The 22,473-nt window shown below is 39.2% G+C and overlaps 1 protein-coding gene across 4 annotated transcripts in view; it reads left to right on the top strand.

The window, feature by feature from the left end:
- Window positions 1–22,473, top strand: part of FOXP1 (forkhead box P1) — a 167,594-nt gene that overhangs the window by 88,135 nt on the left and 56,986 nt on the right. For all 4 annotated transcript variants that reach the window (XM_037492664.2, XM_037492649.2, XM_037492656.2 and 1 more), the window contains one exon: window positions 3,694–3,898. In XM_037492664.2, coding sequence (XP_037348561.1) covers window positions 3,694–3,898 — 205 coding nt within the window. The remainder of the gene's footprint in view (window positions 1–3,693; window positions 3,899–22,473) is intronic.

Below are 22,473 nucleotides of genomic sequence, written 5' to 3'. Positions count from 1 at the left end.
CATTATGAGGTTTAAATCAACTTTCTGCTTGCTTGCACATGGTCACCTGGGTATGGATGTACAAGGACAAAAAAAGGTTGATCAACTCTGTTTGTCTTTGAGCCCGTGATACCTGGGGTTGTAAAATTGAGTTCCATGAACAGTAATCTGTCAACTGTCCCCACAACATACATTTTTTAAACCTGTGTCTGCATTTTCCTTTTATAATGAAGGGGCCAGTTGTCCTAGAAAAAGAAATGTAGCAAGGCAGAGAGGTTATGTGTTGTAGATGCCGGTAATGCCCCTTCATGATGCAGTCACCAAGTTTCTTTTACATACCTACTCAGGACCTTGGCTAAGTTAACCTTAAATGTGTACGTATCAGAGTATAGGGAAAAAAAGAGAGTCATATTCTGAAGGCCTTTTTCCTTCAAGTTTTTATATTATGGAATAGAATACTATTTTCGTTGTTTGTCATGTTGTTGTAAGAACTTTCTCTGTTTTACATAATTAGCATATCTTTTTTCACCCTGGTCTCCCTGATCATCAGATACTCCTAGCATCAGTCACTTCATATAGAAATATATTTATTTATTATATATATATATATATATATATATATAAGATTTATTTATGCATGCATGCAAAAACTGGGATGTAGGTCAGAGGTACAGGGGGCCAGGAGTGAGAGAATTCACCAGAGACAGAGTGGAGAGCAGAGTAGGCAGACTGACTGAAATACACTGCAGAGGGGAGCAGCGGGTGAGACAGGAGTGGTCTGCTGTGCCATGTGTGTTAGCTCTCTGGCTGGCTGGGTTTTGAACTTGTGCTGCAGTGGCTGGCGATAGTTTGATAGCTCTGTGTCTTAAACCCTGCGCCGCCAGGGAGGCCCAGGAAATATATTTTTAATATCATGTTGACCTTTTAATTTTTCAAATGTATAGATGGGGGGGAAATTACATATGTAATTATGTACCTGTTCGTGGATTTCTTTGACCTTGTCACTGATTCCTCTGTACAATTTTGGAAGACCTGCATGTTTTCTGGAAATTTGATAACCATTTAGTCCGATGAGTGACTGACTTACCTTTTATCTGCCTTAGTTCTATCATGAGATCTTGGCTGTCAAATAACAGCATCCTTTGGTAGCTAGTTTTCATTGAACTAACAGTTTAACATCACTAACAAGGTGTAGCATTGATGAAGGAGGCCGATTTGACTGTTGCTCTGTAAGTCTGACAAGAATGTTCTTAAATGTAATTATCACGGGAAGTTTGACCCAAAAGTATGCCTTTTGTCAGTCAATGAGTTAGTCTTTTATTTACCATTTCTCCTATGGACGATGAAACAGATTAGCCAGCCCATTGGAATAAAAGGACAGTAGGGTAAATTGATGTGCTCCCCAGGTGTAACAAGTGTAACAAGACATTTGTCTTTATTTGCCAGATAAACAGCTTACTTTTAAAGTGGCCGTCAAGTTCTCTTTTCGGGGGGGAAAGTGTTAATGCAGTTGTTAGAACCATGTTCTTCCATCTTCCCACCTCCTATGCATCTGACCCAGGAACCAATTAATTTAAGTTGAAAAATAGGCGGCTTGATCTTTTCAAGTGTATTTACTCCCTGGAAAATAAAAATAGGTGTTGACTTGTGTGGTTTTATATCAATGTGCTATCATCAACAGACAAGCCTATTCACTATTGTTTCAACTGAGTAAACAGTGGGCGCAGGGTCAGCCACACTCACAGGTAATTGTTGGTGTGCAGACATCAGTGGCAGGCCTGTTAGCTGCAAACACATCCCACATGTCACTTTGCAAGGTGTTTGAAAATAATAGCCCAGATGCAGCAAAACCGGACTTGGGATTGTATAATGACCTTTCCCTTTGTTTAATTTGCCTTCGAGGTTTAATTTCAGGGGACAAGTAATAATTGAATATGCCTAATAACTAAATGCTCATTTGGGACAAAATCCATCAAAATATAATTGGCATTTGATTTTTATGAAGGAAGAAGAAACCGACTTGGCTGTCTGTCGAGGATATGTTCTAAGAATATCTGACCACTTCATGTATCATTTGAAGCCTCCTTTATAATATATATTAATTGCAAATACTTGAGCATTTGAACATTTTCGTGGAGAACCTTTCGGAGAGACCAACTGTTTTTGTTAACACTCCTCTCAGAGAGGCGGGGAAGGTTATTGGTCTGCTGTGCAATAATTTACTCCTCTTTGATATGCAAACGATCCACGGTGAATATAAAAAAATCCTATCAGACTCATTTCACAGTTCTTAACCACTCGGATTCTCTGGAGTCCATCGCCTCATTAGACCAGTGCTCTCCAATGCTAGCATAATTAAAATCTTTAACAGTTTAGCAAAGTAAAGATGTTTGGCTGATCACGTTGAGATGATTATCTATCCATTGTATTCTAAATGACAAAAATAAATTAAATTTAGACCTTGGCATTTTTTATTATGTGTTTCAAATGAATATAATGCACACAGCCTTCTTTTTTAATTCAATACCTAAGGTTTGGTAAGAAACATGCCTGTCAGTTGCTGCTATATCATCAGAAAATGGCAGGCTTTCTAGGATAGCTGTGTTACAATTGATTGAAACAATGAACTGCAATCCAGATGTCCTGTTCTAATGTGGGATTACCTTGTGATGTGCAGGATTTATGATTTCTTTTCAATGCCCTTTCAAAGGACACTGCTGCTGTTGTTTGTTGTTGCAGCTTGTTGCCATCTAGAATGTTTTTCTTCTGGGTACTAGAACATGTGTTGAGTTAGGATTTGGAAATCCTGGGCCATAGAGACAGTCAGGCTCCATCAAGGCCACAAAGCCCATGATGCAGAGATTGACATACTGATTGTTACTGTTCTTGGAGAAAATACAGGCTGACACTTACTTCTTAAGACCTGTGTCCATTTGACCCCCTGAAAAAGCAAGAGAACTTTATCACTCCAAGTTTATTTTACGTTTTCATTTTATTCTGCAATGGTTCATTAGCATTGATCTAAGAAATGACAGTAATAATAGTGTTACTTGTATAAAAAGTTATACAGTTTTTCAGTAGACACATCCATCAATTAAGCATGTGGTACTAGAAACCAAAATTAATGAGGAAGATAGGTGTGTTAATGAAATAATCATAGTATAATCAATTTGACTGTTAAAAGTTGAAAAGCATTTCAGGAAGACGATATGAATTCATAATTTATGTCTAAAAATGATTAATAAAAACTATATTTAATAACAAAGCTATTTGTCATCATTTAAGAATTAAGCACAAAAATTATTCATTTTGTGGTTCATGTTGTCATAATAGTATAGTTGAGCAGATTTATTTTGAGCCCCTCTTTGTGTCTAAAAATACAGTAACATCTATCTACTTTTTCTCAAAAATCTAGAAACAACAGTTTTGAGGGAGGCATATTGTCTTTGCAAAGGAACTATATTTTGAATCCTTTTCATGGGTGTCTTTCATGTGTGATGAGGGCACTTGAACTCCGCTGCTCAGTGGGAGGACCTGGTTGTTACTCCCTTACTTGCCTTCACTGGGAGGGAAAGATACTGCACATACCAAAAAAAAAAAAAAAAAAAAAACCCTAACACTAGGCTTTGTTTACTGACTCTTTGATTTAATTACTGTTTGAAGAGGACGGAATTAGCTGTTAATTGATTTAATTATCCAATTTGTTTGTTTCAGGCATGATTCCAACAGAACTGCAGCAGCTCTGGAAAGAAGTGACAAGCGCTCATACTGCAGAAGAAACCACAGGCAACAATCACAGCAGCCTGGATCTGACCACGACATGTGTGTCTTCCTCTGCACCTTCCAAGACCTCCTTAATAATGAACCCTCATGCCTCTACCAATGGACAGCTCTCAGTCCACACTCCCAAAAGGGAAAGGTAGGAAAGGGAAGCTGTGATGTGTCCAAATCTGTCTTCAGTGTGGAAGGGGTGGGTGGCCTTGCCTCGCCTTATCTCAGTGATCCCTAATTGGATCCTTGTGACTTGAATGTGCATATAATTACTTAAGAATGTATTCAGTATGGTTTGGGTGCAAAGCATCTAATTATTTTCACCTTTTCAACACAGAATTAGCACTTTTGTAGATCTAACCTAAGCTTAGGAACCCAGTCAGTGTCTTTTGGTTTCTCATTGGATGGGTTGGATTTCAAGACTTCTAGGCCAATTCTTTCTGCCAAATACACACTCCATACAAGCTGAATTCCTTGGCTCTAGACACCTTCCAAGGGAATCGTAGTGTCTGCTGTGGGCAATTTTGAATTACACTTTGAGGAAAGATAGAACACGCTGTTATGCTCTACCCTCCTTGAAGGCAGGAAGACCATCTTTTTCATTGTGGTGTCCCCAGGGCACGGGGTCTTTCTCATAGGAAGCACTCTGTGAAGGCTTAAAGGATGGAGAGATGGAGGGAGCCCATGTAATAATACATCCACAAACTTAAACAGCACTTCCTCTTGCTCATGGAGATACGGCTCTGTTGTCTCCACTGCTGTGTGCCTACTGGAAGTTAATGCTTTATGTGTTTAATTTCCCTGAGCATCACTTGGATGTTACTGGAAACTGACGTTGTTTAGCAATCTAGACTTCTTGTTAGTATACAGTTCCAAAAGCAAGAAAAAAAATTAAGCTTTTAATTCCTGTTGTTTTATGTTAGTACCAGAAGCATTAATACTACTCTTGAAATGCTTTGCAAAAGGGGAATATATAATGCTCCTAAAATTAAAAGCTTTTATCAATTGACTATTTTTAAACTGTTTCCTGTATATTTCATAGGCAGGGCTTCCACAAGTAGAAGAAACCTGAAAAGTTATATGTGACAGTAAATGTCATTTCCATCAGGAAAAACAAATTCTATATTTTATTTTTTAATAAGAGTGATTCCGTGAAAGTTTTTGAAATCTTATTTTTCATATATGCAGTTACAAATATAATTTCATGTATTTTCTGAAATAATAAATATACAAGAAGCCCATAGGTTTAAGTCGATGTGTATCTTTCTACCAGTGATACTTCATCCATTTAAGGATGATAATCACAGAAAATTTTATGAATATTTCTGGGTGTGTCTGTCATGTTCAAGCACAAAAACTAGGAGAGGTCCCCAAGATGAGGATTACATGTTTTAACCAAGACTTGAAACTGTCCTTTTCAAGATCAGCTTGGAATTTTTGTGGCATATAGAGAAGAACTAAAAGATGCTGAAAGCGTGTTGGTTTAATAGACTTTGAAGAATTTGGTGGTCATTAAGACTCAGTTTGGAGTGGCTTTTATTGTGTCCAGTAAGAATGATTTGTATGTCTGGAAGCCAGTCTTAGCTCTTGCTTTAATAGTATCTTACAATGTCCTCATGCATTAGGAAAAAAGGCGAAGCTAAGCCTTAGATAGCTTTAAAGGCAGGTTCTAGGCTATCCTCCTCTGCTGTCGTTGCTCTGATATCCTGAGGTTCATGACGTCCATTACTGCAGAGTGATTGAATTACATCTTTATCCATAGGCAGAGCTGGAGACCATACACTGAGAAATGCCGACTGATGCACTTAAGGTATTTGTTGCAATCTCGTCGGCCACTGTGGAGCCTGCACAGAAAACTCTGTGGCACAGGAAACTCTTCTTGTTTAGATGCATTGTGCTCAGTTTCATTCTTATTTTCTTAAAGGTTATATATCTCTGCAGTCAGGAGGTAGATTAGCAACGAGGCAAATGGGAGAAGAATAACCCTTTTCACGTCTTAAGGCGTATATGAAAGTAAATGGATAAGAGACAGTCTAATTCCAGGAGAATAAGTTTGTTTGTTTTTTTTTTATGATCCTTATTTGTCTGCACACATGAGGCATAATCTTCATTATACTACCTGCCAAAATTAGAATATGAATCAAGAAAGAATCCAGGCTCTACTGAGCCTTAATCTGGATGTAAAAACAGGCTAAATTTTCCAGCTATACTTGCAATGAAGAAACAACAAAGAAATAATATGCAGCTACTTAATCTCTTGGATCTCTCAGTTTATATTATCTGGTAGATTCCTAGACCTGACTGGATTAGAAGGAAAATCTGGTTAGCACGTTTTAACTGCATGTATTGGACAAGACAAATGAGCATCTTAAGTTAAAGCTAATTCCAAAGTTATAAACTTAGAGAATTGATCATTAAAAATTAAATGATTAGTTAGCCAGCTTTGGTGTGCATATAGGTACTTATAATGAGTATGATGTTGTTATACATTATGGTCTATTTTAAAGTCACAAATGTGATACTCTGTTTAAGTAGTAAGAAATCTGGAAAAACCTATCACTATAAAAATATATTCTTAGACACTGAGTTGTCATTTGTCTCAGGAGACCCTTGGAGAAGTTTCTTGCCACATTCAACAAAGCGTTTGTGAAATATGTGTGTTTTTCCGAGCTCGCCCTGGATTTGAGTGTACTATTCTTTCCCACCCCCTTCTGTGGCAATAGCTGAACAGAGAGAGCCTCTGCCACACTAAATAATTATCTAGTCTCTAAAACTCAGATATTAAGGTGAACAGTTTAAGAATTCTTTTTGCAAGGGTGTGGGAAGGCTCTGTGTGAAAATTTGTTGGAAAAAGGCAAGATCGTGAGTTTTTGTTTGTTTTTAAAATAGTGAGATGTCTAATAACCTTAAATGAACTCCATATTTCTATGCCATTTGCAAAACTCTTTCTCCCCCTCTCTTGTTCCTGTGCATTTTGCGGGCTCCTGTGAGCAGCCGCTGCAGCAGCAGCTCTGGGGTTTGGTGAGCTGCAATCTGTTAAGGAGATAAATAATGTGCTTGGCACGACACTCCTACTCTCCTCTTTAATTTGTCTTACACAAGGAAAATTATAATTAAATCATTCAGGGTAAACCCTTGAGTGTAGAAAAGGGAAAAAACACACTTTGGTAAAGATTGCCAATAGAAACCCACTTCCCTGTTGCGCAGGGTAGAGGCATTTATCAATATTCAGCACTATTATGGGAGGAGCAGCCCATATGATTTGTGCAGCCGATGCCAAAGCTCAAATCAAGGCTTGTTATGATCCTGTCCCTGTGCAATCACGGACATTCAGCATCGTTAGAATTCAGTACTGGCTCCTTGTTTGGGGCTTTGATTTGCTTCTGACAATTTAATAATGTTTATTGCACTGATTATATATAAATTCATTGGTGCAATAATGAATCAGTGCATGAGAGACCTGTAGTGGGCATGAAATTCAGTGGGCAGAAGCTAAAAGGAGTTATAAGAGGATGCTGGCAAATTCATGCCTCTTCCTGTCATTTTATTCCATGGGACAGGGAGTCATGACACCTTAGGTAAGTTGATAACCTGTAAACATGAAGATACTATCTTGTTACCTTAACGTGTCTGAGTAGATGGCTTTAGGAAATTCCAAGTTTTTGTGTGGGTAAACAAAATCAACAGAATGCAAATGAAACATTTATTAAAATGCTAAACTTAGTAAAGCCCTCTGAGCTTCTTGGATCAAAGCAGCTATGTAAATACAAATAGCAATTACTACTTAAGTAATTGCCTGAATTAAAATTCTAAATATCACATTATATTATGGAGCACTGGGGAAAGGGAAGGAACTTGTATTTAATCAGGCCTTCATCTGTGCTAAGCACTTTTGTCTTTGGAGTGATGTCTCATTTTATCCCTGTCACCACAGAAAACAGTAGGGATTGTTATACCCATTTTACAGATAAGGAAATCGAGTCTGGAGATTAAATAACTAATAACAGGTCACAGAACTGTTAGTGGTATATTCAAGATCCAAATTCAAGACTGTCTTTAGTTCATACATAGTGTATAAAACAGCACTTTAAAGTTTTTGCCCAGCTAAAAAGTGAAAGCTTAATTATGTTAGATTAAAATTAGTGTTCCCAAAAGAAATTTTAAATTTAATATGAATTCTGTTCAACGAATGTTTATTAACTTAACTTACCGTGTGCATATCAGTACATTTAAAGGAAAATACCAGAATTTCTTGTTTCCAGGTTGATACAGCTGTTTACTAGGTCTTTCATGAAGGTATGGTATAGGTAGAATTGGCAAAATAAATCATTTATGGTCTGTAATAGTACATAAAGAACAAAAATAAACCTCGTGAAAAGTATGCACACAGGCAAATGCAAAATGAGCTTCTTTCTTCTTTAAAAGTGTCCTCAATTTCCTTCCTGCCTTATAAATCTTGAGTTGCCTGATTGAACATCATATGGACTTTATTCTATTTCAACTGTCCTCTGTAGTCCATCTTAGAAATGTTCCTTTTTTCTGATCGTTCCCAACTTTTTGCTTCCAGTTCAAACACCTTTAGTAGATGTTTTATAACTTGCTTATTTCTCAGATTCATAGTTCATCTAAATATTTGTTCCAAGACTTCCTTACATATTTGGTGAAAGAAGTTTCTTTAAACTCTGGAAAGATCACGGTTGTGCAGCCTCATCTTTCTTTAAGTCCATATTGTTGTTCTCAGAATCAGGTGACCCACACCTGGCACCTTTCTCTATGAGGTTGAACCTGCATCTCACCAAGTCCCTTTTTTCATTGTCGTTCTCATTTATTGACACAGCCCATGTATCCCAGTGTCTTGTGTTTCGTACACTCTACAGTTATTTGGCTGCAAATAACCCCTGAAGGTTTTTGCTTGGCTTGTGTATTTTCAGACAATTTCACCTGATACGCAGTCTCTGTTTCTGATTTGTGGCCTCTTGACATATTGCCATGCATTTGACTATATAATAATACCATTTGTGTTTACCAGCCCTGCTATTTTCAAAAGACGCCCTGAAACATATACATGCCCGGTATTTCTTTCTATTTTTCCATCGCTCTCTTTTTTTAAAACCAATTTTTATGTTGGTGAATAAATATTGGTGTTCTTGGTTTACTTGCTAAAATTCTAGGAGCTCGGTTTCAGAACTGTTCCAATTACACAAGCTTTTAACTTTTGCATATTTTCATATTCATATTAGGGCCTGTGGAGCCAGAAATGTAAGCAGTAAGCTCTAGCTCCCATCATTCTGAATAGTTTTTCCTCATCTTAATTTTTTTCATCTTTTGAAAACCAAATAATTTATCTTCGATTTCTTTTGATTTGAAGTGCTTGTGCAAACTAGCTGTCTCAAATCTTTCTTTTCCATTAGAGTATTTTGGAAAACCTGCAGTTAAATTGTCCCAAATTGTCTTCAAAATGGTTACTAGCACAGCCTGCTGATATTTATTGAGGCAGTTGATCTGTGGCAGAGGTCAGCAAATTATGGCTTACCAGCCAAATCCAGCCCACTGCTCATTTTGCAAATAAAGTTTTATTGGAACACACTGATGCTCGTTCGCTTACAAGTTGTCTGTGGCTGCGTTCACACCACAATGACTCGCTTGAGCAGTTGCAGCACAAACCATATGGCCCACAAAAATAAAATCTTCACTATTCTACCATTTGCAGAAAAAGGTTTGTCAACTCCTGACCTAAAACAATCTCACTAGTGTTTCTGTGACTTCCTGATGATTTTGTCACACGTATTTGTTAGAACATACATCTTCTCAGGCCTCTCCTGCAGTCGAGGCTTTGTATTTGTCATATCCATACTCTGGATTCTTGCTACTCGGAGGCAACTTTGGCAGGCTCTGCAAACTGGTTAGAAATGGGGACTCTTGGCCCCCACTTAGTACCTTCCTGATGACTCAGGATCGGCATTTTAAATGGATTCTACAAGCTTCGTTGTGCACATTCAAGTTTGAGAAGCAATGCAAGCAGCATATTCAGTTCATCTGGGTTTTGACACCATTGGAAGGAAGTTTTTCAAGGAAAAAAAAAAAAATAGTAACATTCCAGACACAATCAGTTCACAAAATAGGGGCTTGCCATTCTGTGTGAGCCAACAGAGTGGAGGAGAACATTGCTGCAAAGTAACAGTACCTGACATAGGATGAAGATGATAATGCAACTAACATTTTTTGAACTATTACTTCAAGCAGGGCACAATGCATAAAGGACTTGACATAGGTGCTGATAGTGATTTTCCCATTTAATCCTCACAGTAGCCTTTAGGGTACTGTCTAGTCTATAAAGATGGTGTTGTGGGGCCCAGATTGGTTTTATAACTTACACATGCCACATACAACTATTTAAGGACCAGGCAAGTACTGGAACCAAATCCTAACCTTCAAGTCCTTGCAAAGACTGCCTCAAAAGAGGACTGCTCATCAGAACCTCTTTGGCTCGAGCCCAGACTACTGAATTGCAGTCTCCAGGGGTAAAACTCAGGGATCAGGACCAGGTCATAACTTTTAGGGATGGTAGCCCGAGGCCAGACCTATCTGTTCAGCCATGATTTTGAAGAAGCCCCAAGAACTTCTGTCGGGCCTGTTCTCATCTTTTCGCAAGCAGAGAGTGAGGAGGCTAGAAACAGGTGACATGCTGTAGAGGATGTAGAAGGCGGTCTGGGTTTCTGTCGGGTATCAGGGCAGAACGAGGTGGGCGTGGCCAATTGGAGAGCCTGAAAACGCCAGGTGCTTCTTTCTGCTTCCAAGCAAACTCTTGGTAGCATCGCATCCCCCATGTCTGTCTGTATGGGAAGTAGGCTAAGTAGGGAAAAAATGTACTTGCTTATGTCAGAAAGAAGCCCTTGGAAGCTTATCAACATTTTGAACCCCAAATATGCTGCTGGGTGCTCACTGATCTTCATGCTTTGGAGACCTGTGATCCGTTTATTTTGTTATTGCTTAAAACCAATTGCTCTGGTCTTTAGATGTAGGAGGAGAGGTTCTTTCAGGGCAGTGTGGCAGGTGCTGTATCACCTCCTGTCGTTCACACATGCAGAAAGGGCAAAGGGAGAAAATCTTTAAGATATTGGCATGCCATGAAGGATAGGTTTATGGATTTTCTTGACTGTTCACTCTGTGCGGTGATTAAAAGAAAAAAACTCAGCCATTATTCTCTAACAGCTGTTTTGTTTTATTTCAATAAAGTGCCTTTTACCATAACACAGCATCATTAGACTCTATAAATCTTTTTCTATTTATTGTGTTTAAATGATAAATGCTTTCCAATAAAATGATATCATTGGTCTCGATTCATTTTTATAGGTTTCTTTTAAATTTGGTTCATTTTAATTTTTTTCTTGGGATATTGTATAATATGAATCTCGACGATGGGCTATTTCATGTCTGACATGTCAGATTTCCTTCATAAAATCGTGTTTGAACCCCCAGTTTCTCTTGTCAGGTAGGGTAGACATTCTTTTCCGATGAGTTGCTCTTGCTTATGGGGTGTTTTCCTCCAGATTCCTTTGTTCAGCGACCCAGCCGTTTTTACAGGTGTTTGCACTTGTGTAAAAGGGCTAGTGTCCCCTCCTCCCAGATATGCATTTATTAGCCTTCTTGAGTTTACTCTACACTCTGAGCGTGAAGGAAAGCACAGGCAGAGGAACTGCGAGGACCCATCTTTCGGGAACTCTGACAGCATTTTCTGTTGTGCTAGGTTTTGCCCTTTTACCTGTAAGGTCTTGTCTAATTGTATACTTAAACTGCTTGGCTTAATGAATAGAAAATTTTCTTTAGTGGATCCCATCCCAAAGCAGATAGGGAAACCAAGGGTCTGGAGGCCACGTGGCTTAGAAAACTCCTAGTGTTATTTCACCCTCGTTTTAATGACAACGAGGGGTCCCGTGTTCGTAAATCAATAATGGGGCCAAATGAGGGAAACCTGTGTATGAGGCTTAAGTGGAAGTCAGGTTGTTCTTTTTCAAGATTTACAAAGATGCCTTTTTGTCCAAGCTGGTGTTTCCCATAGCCTGGCTCTCCGAGGGAGCCTCCGTGCTGCTGACTGGCTCACTTGGGTAATGCAAATGAGCACGTTACATATGTACGGCAGTCCTAAAGTTCTTTATTCCAGCCCCCCTCCCTTTGTAATCATTCAAGGCCTAAGTATATTATAAAGTATATTCTCCTCATTAAAACAATAGTGGAGGCTCACAAAGGGAAATTGTTAATATGTGTTCCAGCTTGTCATTTCTGCCTGTGTGAATAAAGAAGATAACTGTTCCTTTGGGAAACTATTTCGGGAATTGAGCAACAGATATGCTAGCCAGAGAATTCTCCTAACTGTAATTTTCCTTTTTGTGTGTACTCAAAAATAACATCCTGATGGGCTTCTCAGTGCCTCTGCACAGACAGAGCACAATTGCCACAGCCCAGGTGGCATTAATATGGTACAATCCCCCCGGGCACATGTCGCCAAGAGTTGTACAGCTTGTTCAGTGTCTTCATCCATATGGCAATCTGTCCCATTCACAGAAAGGCATCGGGGCTGTGCCTGGTGAGTGCTGTGGTCAATGTAGTGTGAAGAGAAGGCTTCCCCTCCAGCAGCTTCTGTGGTGCAGTTTGCTTTAGAGTTGATGTGAGTTATAACATGCACGTATACCACACACTCAGCTAAGATATTGTAGAACAGCTGTGCTGGTTTCTGTCCTTACTGCACCCCCCAACCCCCTCATTTTCAGAAACAAATGGTTAACTCAGCAGGTATAATTCAGGTGCGTGAGACATACTTGGTTTATAGAAAGTCAGTTGAAAAAACACACACCTTTCTGGGTGGTTGTTCAGGGATTAACTCAATTTAAGGACTGCATGCCTGTACTCGAATTCTTTTATAAACTCTGGCTTTCGTTGTTTTCTTCCTTTTTTGAATTTTCATTTGTAAAAACCATTTTCATTGTACCGTTTGGATTGTTGGCCTACACTTTTGGTTTTGTTTTTGTCTTAAAAAGAAAAAAGAAAGGGAAAAGAAAATCATTATCAGTCTGAGAAATCTAAGAGTAAAACATTCCCTGAAGGTGTTAGAACTGAAAAGGAGAATCAAGAAAACAGAGATTTCCCAGTGAATAAGATGAAAATAGAGACCTTTTTTTTTAAAGTCACTTTGGAAAACTTACCAGAAGGCAAAACCATTGCCATTTATATGCCCAAATGTTGTTCTGCTTTTGTGTAACTATTTGTGTTCTTGTTTGGTAAACAAATGGACCCCATAGCAACTGTAGCTGATGATATTTATATTACCTGAAAGACTTCTCTAAACAAACTGACACACTTTTATGACCTTTAAATTTCATTCCCTTTATAGTCTTCAAGGAAATAATAGCAAGTTTTTCTCTGTCTTTCTTTTTTTTTTAGTTTTTAATACTTTGAGGCTAATCTTGAAGCATCTTTTCTGTGTGTATATTTCATATCTTGGCTGTGAGTGTTAAGAGCTTGAAGGTCTATTATGACAGAAGGAAAGAAAAACCTGAAGTGTTTGTGTAAATGATGTGGTATTTGCTTTTAAGAGTCATCCAGTGAAATATCAGGTGATCCATCCAAAAGGCTAGTACTCCACTGCACTGGTCACTTAGACCTTAGGGTTGGACAGCATCTTTCCCTTTGTCGCTACTTTTTACATTGATGGAAACATTGATGGAAACATCAGTATTGATGGAAACAGTCTGGTATATATGAGTCCCTGTATTCAACTTATATTTTTCCATATGAGTCATATTTATGAAAAGAACAAGATGTCTCGTGTTAAAGATCAGTGTGAGAAATAAATGGCAGTTTACTTTAATTAGAAAAAAAAAAAAAACTGACACCAAGAGCTGGAATAATCCAGTGGTGTTTGAATAAATTAGAAGATTATACAGACAGAAATAAAAAATAACAACACAGATAACAACACAGATTTGGGAATTTGTCCATATTTTAACACTATCATGTTCCTAAGCAGGGCAGAAGTGGCTGGACAGTCCTAATCGGGATTCATTCATTCAACAGTCTTACCAAGATCTAACCACATGTCAAGTGTCCTAGGCTCTGTGGGACATAGCCATGAGCTTGACAGTTCGGTCCTCATAGAGGTGACTTTATAAAAGAAAAGCAGAACAAATGATCCATAATAAAAAACAGAATCAAGTTGAGTGTGGTGGTGGGGCGGGGAGCGGAGAGGAAGGAGGAACAGAGTTGTCTAAATGAGTCTGGCAAAGTCTCTGAGGAAGTGGCTCTTGAAGAGACATGAAGAACTAAGGGAAGAACCCTCTGGACTGAGCACAGCGAAAGGAGAGGCCCCGAGGCAGAGCAAAAGAACACATTTTGTTGGAGCATGTCCCATACTTTGCTTAGTATGGGGGTGGCTGCGTTGTTTACTAGTTGTTGAGTCTGAAGCTGCACAGCCTGCATTCTAAAACAGGCTGCCTAGTTAAGTGATTTAATATTGGTATCCTCAGTTTTCCAGCTGTGAAGTTGATATGATAACAGGTCTTGGCTCATTAACTGTGAGGATTAAATAGCTTAATATATCTTGTAGCTTCTAGCACGTAGTAGGAACTCAAAAATATTAGTGGGTATTGTTAGTTGTTGAAGTTATCTATTCATTCAAACCACATTATTGAACATTCATCATGTACTAACTAGGTAGGTTCTGGGAATTAAAAGATGAATACAGTATAGTCCATACTCTATTCGAAGAGAGGAGATGAAATGTCGAAATCTTCAGAATAAGGTGAACTAATGAGATATTAAAGCTGGAGAGCCCACTAAGAGTCATTCCATACTTTCACCCTCCGGCCACAGATACTGTGGGAGTAGCCAGCTAGCCTTGTTGATAACCTGTATAGGCAACAAACAAGAGAGAATATTTGAAGCTGTGTTAAGAGTGTTTCTCTATCTTTAGCTTGCATTAGAATCACTTGGAAGACTGAATAAACTACAAATTGTTCAACTCCAGCCCTGCTGTTTCTTATTCTGTAAATCCAGGTGGGGACTTAGAATTTGGATCTTTAACAGATTCTCTGGGACCATTTTTTGAAAACCACTACCCTGGAATATTTCTCTGCTATCTTGCTCAGTGGCCGTCTTCCTCTTTACTATTGAAAGTGGCAGAGAAGTGATCTGGATTACTATTGTTGGGGACAGTGTCATGCTCATCATTTCAAAGAGAAAGATTCTTCTGACTATGACTCAATATAAAGTACGTTATAGAACAAAATTCCTTTTCAGAGTTCTTATGTTGGCCTTTAAATTTATAAGCACTTCGGTTTTGTCTTTCTAATTTTTCTTTTTTAAGCTTGAAAATGTTTTTGTGCCTGCTCTCATTCTATTCCTTGTAGCAGTTGAACGCCTACAGATAGGGTAAAGCCCAGATCAAATTCTACAGCACTTTGCATTCCAGGCATCCGTCTTCAGTTTTTCTTTCTCCCCAATGGCAGAGTTGGGCAAACCTTTTTTCCAAGAAGATGGGTATTTAGTCCCAGTTTATGCTAGTGGCCTTCAAATGTCTTTATTCACCTCATCAATATAAAATGGTTTCAAATTCAGTGTCAGTGAATTTTTAATCAATTTACATACAAGCCTAATGTAATACCCGTATTATGAAAATTAGGGACTAAGAGAGTGACACTTCTGCACATGTGCATATTACTACACATTGTTAAATATCATACCTCTCCCGTTTATGGATCTCGGTGAATACCAGTTTAGAGACTCTGAGCAAGGAACCCAGCAAATGGTTTTCCCAATGTAGCTGTTTACTAAAACCTACTGAAGTAAGGATAGAGAAGTGTTTAACCCAGAGAACATTAGTGCTCTATCTTACACTACAGAGAGTGAACGTGGTTACATACAGTAAGGAGTCCTTCTAAGGAAACAAAAGCCAGCCACTTATGGTTTTGAGCCATTTTGTATCTTTAGCTCACTTGTCCCTTCATCTGCTGCCTTCTTCTCTGTCCCTCACACATCAGTTACTAGGTTCTGGTGTTGCAATACAGTTATGCTGACTTCCTGCTTGGTGGTGGTGTCCTGCAGCCCAGCTTTCAACAGTATGGGTGCTGAGGCTTCCACACACCAACAAGCAATAGTCAGACTCCAGCAGTGTGTCTGTGAATTCAACTCAATTCTGACACTACCTACCTGTGATTAGCATCAAATACCACAGGTAGAGGGCTCAGTCTCCACAGAACACCCACCATTTCAGATGCAGGCAGCAAGCCCCGGGTGAGCCCTTGCTTCTGACCAATCAGCTATAGACACACACTTCCTCGAACCCCTCCTCAGACATCAGATGGCAGTCACAGCCCCACATGGCCTGTACTTCTGGCCAGCTGACTAAATCAGATGCCCAGGGCACCCACCTCAGGTTTGATTAATTTTCTAGACTGCACACAGAACTCTGGAAGCCCATTTACTCACTAGATCAGTGATTTACTGAGGATTGGGGTGCAAGCCCTCCCACTATTCTTGTTGGCTTCCCTGCCAGCCAGGCCCCTTCTCATGTGTTTTTCAAAAGTTACCTTTATCACCTTAAACAAGAGATAACTCTAACACTTTCAACCTTTAACACTTTCAACACTTAAGAAATTACTAGGGGAGCAATGAGGCAGGAATTGTGGATGAAGACTAAATGTGTATGAGAAATACCACTGGTCATGGAATGACTAAATATACGTATGTATATTATTTTTCTATAAATCGTAATGTCACACTTCTGTAGAATACTGGGGTAGGGTGGGCAGGTGGGGGGATCAAATAAGATCTGGTGTTGGAACTTTTATTTATGCTCTTTGGTTTTCTGGATATAGTTGGTTCCTCTAACATATGGACAAGGCTCCACATAGACCTTGCGATACACCAGTGCAAACAGGCTTGCATTGACATATGAGAATGCCTGTCTAATGGTGTTAATAATTTTTGGATTAGTGGCCCCTATATCTGTATTGACACAGTTGCTCATAGCCACTCTTTGGAAAGCATTCTGTTTTCTTAACGAGATAGCAGTGTTAATGCTGCCAGTGGTAAACTCTCACTTCCAAACTCAGGATCACCCTTGTTAGTGTTAGGAACAAAAACTGGCCCTCTGCCTCTTCTTGTTCTTTTCCTTTATTTATTCTTTCACTCCTCACCTTGCAGACACAGGCATTCTGCCTTTGTCATCGCCTGCGCTGTGTTTGCAGTTGATGGATCAGAGCACACTGACCAGCCTCAGAAAGGCTCTCCTTTTCTGCTCCGTTGTCATGCTTGCCTCTGGGAATCAAGATGTTGTGTTTTATCCAATGTAACTGAAGTGGGAGATGGGGCAGATTAGTGAAGAAAGCTGCCTAACTTATTACCTGTCATGGCACCTGACCTCAGGTTCTACCCTTGGTAACGCAGCCCAATACTCGTCGCCTCTGTAGTCTATGTATTTCATGCTCCCAGATCCTGAGTGTCAGGTTCTCCTTCTAGAAATGTTGGATACAATGCATTGTATCTTTTGGGGTGTCTTTTGGGGTCTTTGTCCCATAGGTCCCTGAAAACAGTGAGGCTCTTTTTTTCCCCATTGAAAGTTCAAATTAAACTGTGTCTTCAAAAGCATGCCACTCGCAGCGGTTGAGCGCTGGGTTGCGAAGCTGCCCGCGGCCTCTGCGGCGCCGGTTCGATCCCCGGCTGCTCCCCGGCCACCAGAGGAGGGTCCCACATGGCGTGCAGACCTCTCCTGCCGCCCGCTGCTCCCCTCAGCAGTGTACTTCGGTCCTTCTGCCTGCTCTGCTCCCCGCTCTGGCTCTGGTGAATTCTCTCACCCTCCTGCGCTTCTGACTGTACCCAGTGCATGTATAAACAAAACAAACAAACAGGCCAGCAAACAAATAAATAAAGCATGCCTCTATAAAAAAAAAAAAAAAAAAAAAAAAAAAAAAAAAAACACAAAAGCATGCCACTAAGTTAGTATCAACTCAGAAGTTAATCCATCTATAGATTGGATATTCTTGAGAAAGAATCATGAAATTTTGCTTTCTGGAATTTTAATCATTCGATTGTTTACCCCATTGTCATGAGGTTTGCCATATCGGCTAACTTTATTGTTTATAGCATTTTATTGAAGAGGATTCATTTTTAATATAAATAAAACACTTCCCAAAGTATAACTGAGGTAGAGGTTGGAGATACTAGATATGTTTCTGTCTAAAACAAATTAAGTCAACCAGTCTTTAAAAACATACAATCTTGTTCCACCTGACATTGTGTGGACCACCCTTGCATGCATACATACCACATATTCAGATATTTTGGTAAGATTTCTTTTGGTAGAGGAGAAGACCCTTGGCTAAATATAGTCTATACCAAATGGATCCAAACCCTGCTTTAGTGGTACACCCTTGTTTCCTGGAAAAGCCCAAAATTATTATTTACCTTTCTAAAAGGTTATTACATAATGCTATTTATTCACACACCTATCCTCTACTTCCAGGTTCAGAAATACCACCTGGTCTTAGAGGCTACATCGTAAGGCAGAAAAAGAGTTTGGGGACAGTGAAGTTTTGAGTTGTTAAACCCACTGATTCAACAGTTTACGCCTGAATTTTCCACAATGTAATATCTGGCAAACATTATTTGTTGACCAAATCATTCAACAGATCTTTGCTAATATAAAATTGTGTTTGTTAAACAGAAACAGGAAATGATCTTTTCCTTGTGCTAACTTCCTTCAGTCTTACCTGTTTTGTTGTATTAAGAAAAAGAAAAGCCTTGCATATAATTCTAAAATAACTTAGTGCCAGAAAGGTTTTTTTTTTAATGAATTTGAAACTATTGCTTGCTCCAGTGCCTCTTCTTTGCATATTTATTCATTTCCAGCTTGTTTTTCAACAGTAAAAACAATCAGTACTTTAAGCACTAAGATCAAATACAAGACAGGGAACCCTGAGGTCGTTAGTGGTCAGGGCATCTCCTAGGAGCTTGTTGGACACACACAGTTTGAATCCCACCCCAGAACTACTAAGTCAGAATCTGCATGTTAAAAAGATACCCAGGTGATTTACGTCCATATTAACATTGAGACACATTACTCTAGGAATAAGAATAAAAAAGAGGAAGATTGTATGTTCCAACCTGCAGACAGGTTACAAAGAACAATTGTAATCTTTTATACCCAGTCAACAAATCTGGCACTTAATAGACTAATTCACAGTCACTCCAATTGCAATCTGGAGTCGTTCTCCTGCCCTCTTCAAATTTTGCCATAACTTCTTATACTACTTTAACATTTTTCTTAAAATCGACAAACGTAAGTAAGATTCATAAAAGTTTATCACGGAGAAACCACACATTAATCACTCATTTTTTTTCCAGTACTTGTGAGCATGAATACATAATTTCATAATTTTCACAAAGAAAATCATCCCATAACCCTCTCTCTGAGTTCTTCTCAGACTGGATGAGTAGTCAAAACAGCATCAGCTGCCTTAGCAAAGGAAAGACAATCAATTTAATAACATATGCATGGAGAATTCACAGGGCTGTAAATTCTAAAGAATAATGGAGTGAAGAAGGAATAGCTATCCTGCATCTAGAAACCTGGGGTGTAAAGGTGAGAGAGAGGAGGAGACGTCACATGATAGACAAGACATCACATGATAGACAAGAAGGAAGGCGGTCACCCCATCCTTCCTTTGAATAAAGGTGAGATTGTTAGATGGTGAGAACTTGCTTCCTTATAAACCTGGAACTGGATGAAAACCCCAAACTACATTCTTGTAGGTCATAAAAAGGGGAGCAGTGATTGTTTCTTCAATTAGGAAAAGGGGTGAGAGGCTTAAGACAAGAAGATTTCTTCCATTAGGGAAGGATGAAAAACTTAAGAGCAGAAGCTTCTTCTAACCTTCAGGGCCCTCGCTGCGCTCCCCAATCTACATTCTTAGTAATAGTAACATATTTCCTGAGGTTCAAAAGGTCTTGACTGACCACTCGTTCCTACCCCAAGGTGACAAATGGCCTACTCGAGGCTTACTGACAAGTCATTCAGACCTTTGGGAAGAGTGACCTCACTTTAGCTGTGGAGGGGCTGTATATAGGTCATACAAACTCACCCAACATTATGATACCAACATCACGGGATTATCATGGTGGACTGTGCCCTGAGGACCATGCGAAGAAGGTGATCCTGATTTCTTTCAATATAATGTCTAATGTAAGGAGAGAAAAAAACCCTAGACATAAAAATGGTTAATAGCTTGTGTTTCAGATGTAAAATTAGTTAAGATAGCCCCTGCATCTTGAGGCACAATATCAAGAACAGGTAATAACAATCTCTATCGTTGTTTAAAAGCACAAATCTGGCACTTAATAGACTAATTCACAGTCACTCCAATTGCAAGTTTTACTCATGAATATCATATCACAAGGGAATGTGAAATCCTCTAATTAAACATGATTTGAAAAGCAGCAGAAAATTGAATTGATGAGCATTGTGGGGAGGGAGTGTCAAGGCTTCACAGCCTGAGTGTGTAGAGGAGTAGAAGGTGTGTGCTAGGGTTCATGGAGAGCTCCTTGTTGTCTTCTGTCACATCGAGTGGGCCCTCACAAAACACCCTCTCTTTGTGGTAAGAGTCTACAACCTACTAACATGACTTTTGGAAAACTGATAGGATAGTGTATTCCAGTAATGAAATCAAAGCAAAAATTAAGGCTTGATGTTAGAAATGTGCTGTGTAAGTCATCTCCCAACTCTTCAGTGTGAAATAAGAAATCTGTTTCTTGAAGTGTTTTTAGTGGCAGTCTAAGGAGAACTACAATTTTTACAAAGCCACCACATGAAAAGATGTGGTGCTTACACTGTTGTTTCTTCTGTTCCTGTATTACATTTGTGACTTTCTGGCTGGCTGGACCCCACTCCATCCTGATAACACATGAAGAAACTTAACCTGTCCTTTTATTTTCTATAAGAGACTGTTTTTGACTTTTAGGGGATTTTGAGGAGATAGTCAATAGTTTGAAATATGTCAGAAGAATAAACTCTAAAATGGAAAAGTGTGCTATATATTTAAGTAATTATATCTTTTGCTCTTATGAATCTATATTGCTCTTCTTCATTTTCTTCTTTATTTTTTACTTTTTCGTAGAAGAACCTGGGTGTAGGCTGGAGGTGCAGAGATTGGGAGAATGTACCAGAGACGGAGTGGGGAGCAGGAAAGGCAGATTTACTGAAATACAGTGTTAAAGGGAGCAGTGGGAGAGACAGGAAAGGCTGTAGTGGTGATAGCGCTGAGACTTAACACCTAAGCCATGAGGGAGGCCCTACTTTGCTGCTCTTTATAAGGTAATCTGTGATAAAGTTCCAGAGCCAACTCACCTAGTTTGGCATCACTCAGATTGACTTATTGTAACTTCACACACACTTGATATCAATTAGCTTTTGAAAATTTAGTATAAAACACCTGAAGACTGATTATATATCCAGATATCTTTTCATCAATAGCAGTAAAATTCATATTCCTATATTCAAACATAAGAAATCCCTGATATGCCACTCAAAATGTCATTGGCAGTAGGCTAGGATAGAGGAGTAGAAGACAGGGAAATGTGATCAGAGCTAAAAAGTGAAGAGGACCATTTTTGCTTAAGTTGTAAGAGAATTATGCACATAAAGAAAAGGTTTTGGAATAGTAGTGACTCCCATTGACACTTGGCACTCTTATGATTACACTTCAGTGCAAAGCACTTTTTATTAATAAATAATACTGAAGCCGACATATCTAGGATAGATAGTTTCATGCATGGCTGGCAGCACCTTGTCACCTAGCCGCTTGAACTACAGGGAGGCACAGAGGTAGTTTGTCAGCACACTGCTCTTCCTCATGGTATCTTAGGTGCCAGTCTTAAGGTCAGCCTTTCAAAATACTGGCTGACATGGATGGATGCCCTAAATGGTGGGGAGGAGAACAGGTGACCAATGGGGAGGGCAAAGGCAGAACAATTTCTAAGACAAAGGAGCTGGCAGTGGGTCCTACTTTTTGGTGTATGTGTTTGCCGTGAGTGGGGAATGGATAGAAGACAACAGCTTTCTGTTCTGCAGCAGCGGCAAGGACTCCGTCCTCTATATGGGAAAGCATAGGCCTCATTCATTCCTTTAACCATATTCATTAAGCAGCAACTCCTCATTCATCTTGTCAGTAACAAGATGTGTCATTTCTGCCCACTCCTTCCATCTGCATGTCCTTGATAGAAGTTTAGTGAAGGTTTTACCACTGGGAGCGGCAACGCAGGTCCCCTTGTGTGCTTCCAATGAAGAAATGGAGGGCAGGACTGTTAAATGACCTGCAGGGTGCCTGGTTATTAGCACAGCTGCAATGAGAAGTGAGATCTTCATTCACTGAGGCCCCTTTCCTCCCCAAAGGGAGCTAATTCAGGCCCTCTGTGAAAGTTACACCCCATTTATGTGTTAAACAGGGAGATCCACAAATTTTATTTAGAAAAGATTTTTTAGCACACAAGCACTCAATAGGATCTAGGAATCAACTTGCCCCTGGGCACTCATTCCTTAAAAAGTTTAGTTTCTCAGGTTTTATTTTTATTAAAATTTCTGCCTCTCCCCAGTAAAACTTCAATAGTTATTTTACAATGTAAGAATTAATTCTTTTGAGAATGTGAGAAGTATGTTAGGGGGTGGGGGAAAATCTA

The sequence above is a fragment of the Talpa occidentalis genome, unplaced genomic scaffold (genome assembly GCF_014898055.3).
Source record: "Talpa occidentalis isolate TD23 unplaced genomic scaffold, MPIMG_talOcc4v2.1 talOcc4.10, whole genome shotgun sequence".
NCBI classification, from domain to species: domain Eukaryota; kingdom Metazoa; phylum Chordata; class Mammalia; order Eulipotyphla; family Talpidae; genus Talpa; species Talpa occidentalis.
Note: the sequence above shows the minus strand (reverse complement) of the source record. Positions and strands in the feature narration are given on the sequence as shown.